The sequence below is a fragment of the Mytilus trossulus genome, chromosome 4 (assembly GCF_036588685.1).
Source record: "Mytilus trossulus isolate FHL-02 chromosome 4, PNRI_Mtr1.1.1.hap1, whole genome shotgun sequence".
NCBI lineage: Eukaryota > Metazoa > Mollusca > Bivalvia > Mytilida > Mytilidae > Mytilus > Mytilus trossulus.
In genome coordinates this window covers 82,355,559-82,368,026 of record NC_086376.1, presented here as the reverse complement: position 1 = coordinate 82,368,026, position 12,468 = coordinate 82,355,559, and the positions used below count along the sequence as shown (strand labels likewise).

General features: G+C 32.7%; 1 protein-coding gene across 3 annotated transcripts in view; it reads right to left on the bottom strand.

The window, feature by feature from the left end:
- The window catches only part of LOC134716125 (myb-like protein X), a 75,416-nt gene that overhangs the window by 9,114 nt on the left and 53,834 nt on the right, over positions 1-12,468 (bottom strand). The window contains exon 1 of one of the 3 annotated variants that reach the window (XM_063578910.1): positions 1,627-1,788. The exons of 1 other annotated variant lie outside the window; for it this stretch is intronic. In XM_063578910.1, the coding sequence (XP_063434980.1) occupies positions 1,627-1,698 (72 nt within the window). In that variant the 5' untranslated portion in view covers positions 1,699-1,788. Of the gene's footprint in view, positions 1-560; positions 706-1,626; positions 1,789-12,468 lie in introns of those variants that run through there. One more of the 3 variants, XM_063578909.1, reaches the window with a different exon arrangement.

Sequence of the window (12,468 nt, the reverse complement as noted above, 5' to 3'; positions counted from 1 at the left end):
CTAATATTTGAAAGACATGGTGCTGATACAGTGGAAGTTGTGACATAAAGAAATACAGGAACATCACAAAAAAATAACCCTCGTTTTGCACATCGACAATGTGTCTAAGCCAATTGTACATAGTTTCAATAATGCGAAATGAAACCGGTTAACTTGAGAATTACTTTAACACTCCATTACACCAGCTCTGACAAACTTGGTTAAGAAAATTGAAATGTGAAGAGTAGACAGGTAGACAGGCGGAGCAACGGACGCAAGGTGAGACGAGACAGATCACAACAGCATACTTGCTAGTATAAGATTTTGCAAACAAAAGTTTCTATTTTTCCCCCTTGATTTGTTATAAATTTGCTTATTTTCGGAGGTCGTGCCATCCTTTATTTATACTGTGTAAGTCACAAGCCACTAAAATAAAAATGACCTTCATTTACGAAGTTATGTTTATTTTTGGGGGATCCCATGGCCATGCATGCAATACAGTACATAATTCGGCCCTTATTTTAGGTTGCAAGTAAGCAATATATATAATATAGACACAGAGATACAAATTATAAACTAACCTTTAGCTTGAAACAGTAATTTTATCTTTCGTGAAGGATATTAAGAAAGTATCTCAACCGGAATGTTTTCTTGGCCATGCCATGATGAAATTGTGAAAGTGAGTAACTAAGGGATGTTTTGGAACTTTGATTATCAAAGAAATTAATTATAAAAAACCGCAATTACAATGTTTCAATTGTTTTTACTTTTTAATATACTAAAAACCTACTACATTTGCCATGAAACGCAACTCTGCGTTTGACACCTTCCTTTGAAGAAATTCTATAAATCGTAGGTTACAGTTGATTAGTAACCATGTAGATTCTGTTAAACTGACTGTTTTAAATGCTTTGAATGTTAAAATAAGATGGAATGGTCTCTATTGATACTTAAATAAGTTCAAGACAACCCATGCTTTGCAAATTTTACGGGGGGGGGGGGGGGGGGGGGGGGGGGCGCACGCCCGCCACGCCCCCGCCTAAATCCGCCCCTGGCAAAATAGCAAAACTTTATATTTTAATATATTGCTATTTTACCTAAACCAGCAATATATGGCGCATAGGATTGATTGATTGATTGTTGGTTGCTTTACACCGCATTAGCACAAAAAGGCTATGTCGCGGCGACATATAGCGCATAGGAGGCTATTTCGCTGCAGCTAGCAAAATAACCACTGCCTATTTGTTTTCAAGGGGTGGGGGTTTCGTACGAGCGTCCTTGGCTAGGGGTGTGTAAAATAAAGTGTTTTTTTTTGTGTAAATTGACATATGACAGAGTGAATCCAAAACAAATTGCTCCACTTTCTCAAAAAAATAGCCCTCTTGTTTACCACATTGTCTAGTCCCAATAATTATGACGTCTTGAAAGGCTATGTAAGATTCCGCCAATTGAGACACACCACTTGATTGACGGCAAGGGTACAGTGGATCCATGTACACTCCCTTAGGATTATCATTATGGAGATGTCTGTCCTTTAAAATATTATCCCACCCAAGGGAGCTTGTAGGATACCCGGAAGTCTGTTATTTGTGTAATATCTGACAATGCTGATTTATAAAATAAAAAGTTTTTGTTCTAAATATATACCTTATTCCCAAGGCTAGATGAGTGATCATAAAATAACATTGATAAAGTTGAGCCTGAAATTATTGCCGCCATTTTCCAATATTTCCAATGACCAGAGCTACCAAATGGTGAAATTTTGCCAGTTTCTAACAGTATTTCGATAAACGATAAATGTTGCAAAAGCTACATGACTAATTAGAATGTTTAAAAATTATGTGTAATGATCGTATGCTGATTCATGACTGAGGTCGATTGTTCAGAAATTTTGTTCATCCGGCTTCCTGATTATGGAGTGACTAATAAGAAAAACGTATTCGGTAGCGAGATTGCTTTTACGTTTTTTTTAAGTTGAAAATTTAAAATATCTAATATGATTATTCTGACTGATAAATTGATACACTATCACTGGTTGATTGATTGACGGATGCAACTAATTGATTGACGGGTGCAACTAATTGATTGACGGATGCAACTAATTGATTGACGGATGCAACTAATTGGTTGACTGGTTTATAAATATAAGTTTTGTTGGATGGGTAATAGATTAGTTAGTTCATTTATAAAATGATTGATTGTTACAATTGATTTTAAAGGTGGATCGTCTGTAGATATATATATATTTCTTTTAATTTACCAAAATGAAGATTTTATTATGCTATTTTTCAAAACTAGAAAAAGAAAGTATGGGTCACTAGTGCTGTCTATTTTTCGAGCTACAAGTCGTGGAAAACTGTCAAAATGTGGCATAGATTGTTCATGAGAAAACACATTTTTGTGAATAAAAAGAAATATATTGATAGATACAATTTTGAAATAAAATAAGACCAGATATGTTTTATCATTTGCTTTAAGAAAACAAAAAGAAAATGGTCACAGAAAATACAAGTACAACGAAAATGTTACTATTATTTTAGTATAATTTTACTATAAAAGTTATCTCCCCTTAAATGGTCAAGTCGCAAAACTGATTGTACAAAACACTAATATTTGATAATTGTTTAAACATTTCCAATGGTGCAATTAATCACTCATGTTTCTTCGTATAAATAGCCAGTTTTACACACACACATAGCAAATCTGTCTCCCAATTTGCAGATTAAGGCAAAAAAGAAGACCGATTGTGCACTGGTAATGCACGACCCAAGACATCTTATCCATGTACAGAAATATATCATTGCTGGTATGTTTAGATAAGCAAATTTCACCTGTTCCACCCTGCATAAATTTTACATATTTTTAAAGTTTAAAGTGGTTTTTTTAGATTTGGATTTAAACTAATTTTCTTTTAGTACCATTTTAAATTGCAACTAGTTATGTTTATTTCCTGAATATATTAATGTTCATAGCTATATTTTGTATAATGTCAATTTCATCATGGAACACTTTCTCCACAATCTGGGGTACCTTTAGGGATGAAAATGAGTTTGACATTTGTGTTACGAGTTTAAAAAAAAAGAGCTAACAATTTATTATTTTAAGTTGCAGTATAAAAAGTTTAAACAATAAGTTAGGTCAATGTCATAAAAATGAAAATCTAAAGTAATTTGTACTCGGCGCAATCCTTGGGTAGGGCTCGGTATAGTACCTCGCCCACTAGCAGATCTGGAAATTTTCGTGAGTGGGGCCCACTGACTGCATAAGAGGGGGCCGCTCCAGTCACGCTTCAGTGATTCCCTATATAAGCGCCGGGCCCCCTGCCCCTCCCCCTAAATCCGTCTCTGTCGCCCTTCCCCAGTTTCTCAGGCTCATATAAAAAAGTTTATATTTTCCGGACATTGTTCTGATAATGATGTGTATATATCTTACTGAAAAACAAATTCGATTATTTTTGCAATAAAGGAACATTTTTCTGAATCGAATTTTTATTTTTACAAACGACATGCTATAAAACTTCAGTGGTGGATCCAAAAAAATCATTTTAGGGAAAAGTGAACTGATTATCAATGCCTATTACAGCGGAAGAAATTAGGAATGATAAATTTAAATAGAATCATTAAAACACAATATGAAAAATCTAATGTCAATTACAATACAGTACATAAAGTATAAAAGGTTATAAATTAAATGTCCGTTATGCCAATTTATGGTCTGATTTGAAATATCACGGCATAGACAATTTACGTAAGGGGTCTTGATATAACCCCTTTGCAATACTGTTCTCAAGTTAACTTGGAATAGTAACTCATCCTTTTCTTAATTTTGTCTAGATTGAAGTGCACTTTGACTTCAATTCTTATTTTGATAAATGTTGCTGCTACTCTGTGGAGCAGCATATCATGGTTGGCACTTTCAGTCTTTCTAGTTATACCAGGAACATATATACTGTTCCCAGGTTATACTGAGTCTATACTGCCATTGAATGAATCAAAATTCTGTTGCTCTGCATGTAGATAAGCTTGGTCATATGTTTGGTAATTGCTCTAAATGTTTGCATGATACTTTAAATTTTGCATGTGTTCCGGCTGATAATTTATTTGTGCTTACATTTTAGTTCTGCCAAGTTCAATTTTAAGTTTATATATGCATCAGTTTTGGCATGATTGATTAGATGTGTAGCTTAGAAATACTTTGCATGTATTTCAATGTGCCTGTGCTGTTTCTATGCGTTTGGAAAAATTGCTGCGTTTAGATATGCATTCCCGTTTGTTTGGTTTTACACGAGTAATTTTTAGTTTTCCAATGGCATATTGTCATAATATTGTTGCCTTTATGGGTTCTTAATTAGATTAACAAACTACTTATCTTATCTTATCTTGTTTTATGTAAATCGATTCAAAATAAAACTTTCGTATTCGTATTTGAGCATTTGTACCTGTGCGACTCTACAAATTCTTGCGTACCAGCTAACGTAGTATTTGCCGGGATTTGTACAGATCGGTGTCGGAGCTTGTGACCGCATTTAAACACTCCTTTATTTATGTTTGACTCTACTGACTGAAAGTCAGTGTTTAAGGGCAAATTAATTATTATGTCGGCATCACATGAAGAAAATGGGTCATTAATACCAGCAAGCAAAAGAGGTTACCATCCAGTGCCCAGAGATAAAAAATCGGTAAGGACATTTGAGAAAAATGAAAAGTATTTTTTACGTGCTGGTAGTCCAAATAATTATCTGATTATGACGTCTTGAAAGGCTATTATAATTTTTTTCTTTGACGCCTTACATCGAAGTAAGGCGTCAAAGAAAAAAATTATAATAGCCTTTCAAGACGTCATAATCGAGTAAGGCGTCAAAGAAAAAAATTATAATAGCCTTTCAAGACGTCATAATTATTTGGACTAACGTGCTGGCTGCTGCTAAGCACGATCAAGACCCCCCATTAGAGATATTAATAGCCCCCTATATGATTATCTTTATAAGACTGAGCGATTTTCATTATCATAGCCAAACCTACCAGAATTATTAGCGGTAAACTTTTACTTAGTAATCTCAGCTACATGTATAAACAATTTTAAAATTTGCAACACGACTCCTTTCGAGGGTACCATGATTTCCCGAGAAATACGAGAAAAACGTAATATCCCGAAAACAAGATTATATATCCAGAGAACACGATTTTTAATGGTGTTATACGGAACAGAACAGAACATATTTTATTTCCAATTAAGGGCCCACAAGGGGCATACAGAGCATACATGAATAAGGAAAAAGAATATTAATTTGATAGATACATACAATGTAGATACAAACATTATTTTACATACAGTAACAATACAATTACTAACTCATATTCACTTTAATAAATTTACCAACAGCATTAAGGACCTGATTGTCTTCACAGTTTAATAAATAAATAAATTTATGCTGATTATCCAGTAAAGAAAAATTTGGAATTCTTTGGCAAACAAAGTCAAAGAGAGCATCTCTATCTGATTTAGAATTTTCACAGTTAGTTAAAAAATGGATTTCATCTTCAACACAGCCAGAGGAGCATTTTTTGCAAATTCTTTCATTTCGTGGAATATTTGAAAAACGTCCAACTTCAATTTGAAGCTTATGAGCAGAAATACGTAATTTGCATATAGATCTTCTTAAATCAAAGTCCTTTATTAAAGAAAGATAATTTTCATAACCAAAATTCTGCTTAAATTTCACATAATTAAACAGTTTTCCATCAGAAGCTTTATTTTGGCTAGCATACCAATTGCTAATATATTTAGTGTGAATTAATTTGCTAGATATGTTCAAAAATTTATATTGTCCGAAATGTTTTACTTCTGGTTTAATTTCAAAAACTTCTAATACTTTCTTAGCAAATGAGTACCAAGAAGTTATGTTAGATTTGTGAAGCTCTTGGCTGCATTTATAAGCATCTTTCAATAGACTGAATTCAGTTGTAAGATTTTCAAATCTATACCAGTATTTTACAATTGACTTTACAATATCATAATGTAAGGGGAAACGCCCCAGTTCTGATAATACAGCAAAATTGACACTCCTTTTGTGTACACCAAGTATAAACTTAGAAAATTTAAGATGGAGATTCTCACACTTAAGATTTTTAAAAATATTTTCAAGATTAGATAAGGAAGACTGTAATTTATTACAAGAAACATTATAACCCCCCCATACCTCTGAATTATATAACAGAATGGGTTTAAGGGTATGATCAAAAATATGAACACAAGATTTTATTCCAGGAGACAAATTGATAAAATCCTTTCTAAGTTTATAGTAGGCCTTAAGAGCCTTATTATAAAGTTCCGTTTTAGCTAGATGAAAACTTCCAGATGCAGTAAAGTGAACACCCAAATATTTGTAATGAGCGACACAGTCAATCAAGTTATTCTGCAGTCGAAAATTCGCTTGAATTTTCCTTCCAGCCTTATTAAAAATTATGACTTTAGTCTTTTTAATATTAACTTTAAGGCACCAGTCAGCACAATATTTTTCTAGCTGATCAAGTCTACTTTGAAGCCCTGTGGCTGATGTTGACATAATCACAATATCATCTGCATACATCAAACAATTTAATTTCTCGGAGTGCAGGGAAACTGCATCCAGGCAGGAGTCAAGATAAGATGGGAAGTCATTTATAAAAATTTTAAATAATGAAGGACTCAAGTTGTCTCCTTGTCTTACACCTAATTTAATGCTAAAAGGGTCAGTGAGAGAAGCTCCAACTCTTACACATGCTTGACTATTGTTATACATATCTGATATAATATTATAAAATAAAGTACCAACTTTCATATTAATAAGCTTCAGTTTAAGACCTATATGAATTACACTGTCGAATGCTTTGCGAAAGTCTACAAAACAAGTATATAATCTGCCCTCTTTATTGTGACAGTATTTGTCTATAAGTGTTTTTAAAATAAATATATGATCTGAAGTTCTGGCATTTTTTGTAAAACCAATCTGAGAATTATGAATTAAGTTGTTTTGGTACAAAAATTTGTCAAGTCTTGTATTCAAAATATTGTTAAAAAGTTTACCAATGGTACTAGTAATTGTTATACCTCTATAGTTAGATGGATCACAAGGATCATCTGATTTAAAAATTGGCGAAAATAAAACCATCAGCCCAAATCTTTGGGTACACACTATTCTTGAGGCACAAATTAAATAATTTATATAAGCAACCTATCAAATATGACTGACTATATTTTAACATTTCACCGTGTTTTCGTGTAAATTAGTGTAACAGCATTCAATGATTAAGGTTTATGGCGTTCATAATTAATAAAAGTACATGCAATCTTCAGAAAATCGATTTTTATGTCTTGTTACTTATATATGCAAATTCCTTGTTGAAAATAATATGCAGCAGAACATGTCAAATATGGTGGAGATACATTACTGCAGGCAATAATATCTATAATCAACAACATCTGCTCCTCTGCAACCATACCAGACTGCATAATTTAAACATGTCAGTTCTTTTAATACTTTGATTTTCTTAAGTTGTCTACCTTTAGAATGTCCGCCATATTGTGTTCAACAAGGATTTTGCATACAAGACATACAGATCGAATTTTGACCTGAAATTGCATTTTTATTGAAAAAAAACGAGTAATATCTCTTAATTATTAGTATTCCTTGTTATTGTAAAAAGTAGTAAAAACACAATGAAAACACCTATAACACAATTAAAAATCTTGTTCTCGGGATACATAATCTTGTTTTCGGGATATTACGTTTTTCTCGTATTTCTCGGGAAATCGTTGTACCGCTCCTTTCGATAATTTATGAACAATTCAAATTGTAAAACAAAACTCTGTGCTTTTTAAATGTTTTTAACAATAGAATTGAACAAATGATGCAACACAAGGATTTGTATAACTACTTCTAGTACAGAATAGAATAGAATAGAACATTTTTCTATTTCCCAAATTATAGGACCCGTAAACTAAAGGTCATAAAATCAGATACAATTGATTTACATAATTGGTAACAACGAAAATAATTTACCCTTAAACAACAATATAGTACAAATCCTTGCTCATAGTTATTTTCATTTTGGTATACGAACAATGAGATAACGGAGTAACCAATCTATAGTCCTTTAGATTATGAAATGGCGAATTGACATCATGCAACAATTTTCTTTTCTTTTTTTGCCATCAATAGCCTGTGATAGACTACTTTTAAAATCTAACAAATTAAATTTCCAATTCTTTAAATGTATATTCCTTAATTACCATACATCATTGTACATATTACTTGTCTGGAATCAAGTATTGAAGCAATTATAATAAGATTAAATTTTTATTGACAAACTTAGCTTTTTGGAATGCAGCTTTAAAAATCAATTGTAAACCAATTAAAATCAATTTTTGTATCACACAAATTTGACTTAATGATCCATAATCAGTTTAGCTCTCAAAATCTTAGCTTTTAGTTTACCTTTACCAATACCCCTGCTTGTGACACAATACAGTTGCAGCTTCACTTCAAATAAGACTTTTAAAAGGTCACAAAACCATATTACTATGTATGATAATGTATTATGAATAATTGTCCTAAAACATATACATGTATACACTCTACCAGTAAGTTTTTTACGACAGCAAACAAACTTTTGCGTCATATAATCATGATAATGGTATGGTGTTGTCAATGTCATTGGAAGACACATTTAGTATCGGGATGATAACTTTAGATTTAGTGAATGGATCTCTATAAATTTAAAAAAAAGGATTTAATACCACTAAAGGAAGGTTGGGATTGGTTTTCGGGGTTATGGTCCCAATAATTTAGGATAAGGGGCAAAAAAGGGGGCCCAAAATAAGCATTTTTGTAGTTTTCAAACAATAACTTGTGTTTAGGTGTATGAATCTCTCTGAAATTATACCACAAGTTTCCATACCATTAAGGGATGGTTAGTTATGACTTTGGGGGGCTATGGCTAAAAATGTTTTGGAATTGGGGGCAAAAAAAGGTGGAAACTAGGTTTTTCTGGTCAATGGACAATTAAGACAATTTAAAAGCAGTGCAAGGGAGGTAATTCAAAACATTTATCGTGCAATTATTGGTATGTTCAAGATTTACCTCCCTTACACTACTTGTAAATAATGTATAAAGATTTTCAGGTTTTGGACTTATTGCAAAAAAAAGAGGGGTGGGAAGTAGTTTTCAATTTTGTTTTCCAAATTTCTCAAATTCCAAATTTTAGAAAAGTTTGAAGAAGAAATCTTTAATTGCACAATATTGCATCATAGATTTGTAAGATCATCTTGACAATTGTTTTGTGTCAGAAACTCATATTATGTCAAGGATTTGATCAATTTCCAAATTCATATATACAATGTAGCTGTATCAAGCATAAATGTTGTGTCCATACTTGCCCCAAATGTTCGAGGTTCGACCTCTGTGTTCGTATAAAGCTGCGCCCTGCTGAGTACCTGGTTTAATTTTACCACTCAAATGCAATCAGGATATCCCTTTATCCTTGACACTTACGGGATTTGATTAATACCTTGTGTATTAATTGAGCAACAAGTGAAATAACAATGGACATGTATTGAAGATACAATGTACAAACTGTATATAGGGCAATAATGGTGAACAAGATTTTTATGGCCATCATTTAACCGAGTTATAATGTCCCAGGTCGTAAGTTGTATATATCAATTATCATAAAATATACTACATATATATCTCTTACAAAGTAACTTTCACACACAAACTGTTGTTTTAATTTATCTAGAGCAAAAGTTTTCTAAAAAGCTTACAATGTTGGAGTTTGTCCATTGTTGAAGATGCACATACATAGACCTAGGTGAGCGATACAGACTCTTAAGGGTAACAAGACAAATCGGCACCCAAGTCCGAAGACATTTCGGCATCCATTTTGGACATTTCGGTATCCGCACAAATCGGCACCAAGACAATCCGGCACCTCGTTTTTAAAAATAAATTTATTATCAAAAATTAAAGAATTGTTGCATAGATATTATAATTTGTATATAAAATATGCATTACAAAAAGAATAATCATCATTTAATTAAGCTCTTAAAGATTATGTACGAATAAACATAATTTAATTAAATCATAATTGATTGTTAGATATGTTGTTGATAGTTATTGTTGAATAAACATTATTAAATTGAATCATAATTAAATCATAATTAATTGTAGTTATGCATCAATCAGTATTTTATGTTTAAATCTAACAATTCCTCAATAGAGATCAAAAGTGTTTGCAGCTTGTGTTCTCGTTTGATCCTTACAGAATAATTAAAGAATAAAGAATAAAATTGTTTATTATAGTGTCACATATTGATTGAAACAAGGCATTCACACAATATTCATATACATACAAACAACAATCAATTTCCAGCCAAAAAATGACTTATGAGACACTGTTACATCTGTTAAGACAACACAATACTTGAAAACAATATGTTAATTGTTTTAATATTAAAAGCCTTAAACATAACAGCGTGTGCAAGCCATAATGAGTAAATACCTAGAAACGTATATAAAGGTCAACACTTCTGGGATGCTCTTTCTAACAGTATGCACCAGAGGACCAGTGCCTTTTTATTCCTTGGTTACCGAACTGTTTAAGGAAGCGTCCGATATTCCTCTACAGCTTAAGTTGGTGTCTGAAGGCAAGCTCCAAAGGTACCAGCGCAAACAGAGTAGACAGACCCAGTGCCGTTTTTTTGCTTTGTGGGACGAGTACTGCAACAACAGCATCTCCGCGTTTAGACTCCTTAAGGAGTGTGCTAGTGTTTACGGACCACCACCAAAGTGACTTTGAGTGTTATGTATTGTTAAAAATGTTTTGTTTGTCGGTTTGCTGTCTATCAACACTGAACACACAAAATGCCCTCATACATAAACAGTGCCAGGAAATTTTAATTTTTGGTTCACTATATATAGATCAAAGATAAATAATTTATAAGGTGCCGATTTGTCTTTCACGGGTGCCGATTTGTCTATGGTAGGTGCCGATTTGTCCGGGTACCGATTTGTCTGGGTGCCGAACTGTCTAGAATTCACTCTTAAGAGCCTCTAGTTTATAATTGCAAAACATTTTCATTGATAAAGATTTATGGCAAATGGGAAAAAAGAGATTTGCTATTGTTTCATTTTACAATTTTTCAAAGATGCTTTTTAAAATTGTCTGATAATACTCTTCAAAATTACATTAGTTGGCCTTTTTAACTTTTTTGGATTCAAGTGTCACTGATGAGTCTTTTGTATACAAAACATGTGTCTGGCATATATACTAAATTTAGTCCTTTTATCTATGATGAGTTTATTTTCTTAAAGATGTGTCAATAGTCTTCAACTACCATTCCGTAAGTTTCATTCAATATAAAATGGGCTTTACTGCTTTTCACATGTTAGTGGAAACTGGTCCAACATTCATATATATTTCCATGGCTTTAAAATTATGGAGAAGCAGCAAAAACTTAATCCTAATTATGCAGTCGTTGGGTGTTATTGACTGAGCAAGGAAAACATCTGAGTCGTTTTATTACATTGTAGGTGATGTGGAAATTTTCAGAATTGCAGTCTTTATAATCAATTAAAAAAAACGACACCTGTTATGGCTTCAATTTTTGCCTATAGGAGGCTTTTATTCATTTTTACAGTAATTTTTATACGACCGCAAATTTTGAAAAAAATTTCGTCGTATATTGCTATCACGTTGGCGTCGTCGTCGTCGTCGTCGTCGTCCGAATACTTTTAGTTTTTGCACTCTAACTTTAGTAAAAGTGAATAGAAATCTATGAAATTTTAACACAAGGTTTATGACCATAAAAGGAAGGCTGGTATTGATTTTGGGAGTTTTGGTCCCAACATTTTAGGAATTAGGGGCCAAAAAGGGCCCAAATAAGCATTTTCTTGGTTTTCGCACTATAACTTTAGTTTAAGTTAATAGAAATCTATGAAATTTTGACACAAGGTTTATGACCACAAAAGAAAGGTTGGGATTGATTTTGGGAGTTTTGGTTTCAACAGTTTAGGATTTGGGGGCCAAAAAAGGGCCCAAATAAGCATTATTCTTGGTTTTCGCACAATAACTTTAGTTAAAGTGAATAGAAATCAATGAAATTTAAACACAATGTTTATGACCACAAAAGGAAGGTTGGTATTGATTTTGGGAGTTTCGGTCCCAACAGTTTAGGAATTAGGGGCCAAAAAGGGACCCAAATAAGCATTTTTCTTGGTTTTCGCACCATAGCGTTAGTATAAGTAAATAGAAATCTATGAAATTTAAACATATGGTTTATGACTATAAAAGGAAGGTTGGTATTGATTTTGGGAGTTTTGGTCCCAACAGTTACGGAAAAAGGGGCCCAAAGGGTCCAAAATTAAACTTTGTTTGATTTCATCAAAATTGAATAATTGGGGTTCTTTAATATGTCGAATCTAACTGTGTATGTAGATTCTTAATTTTT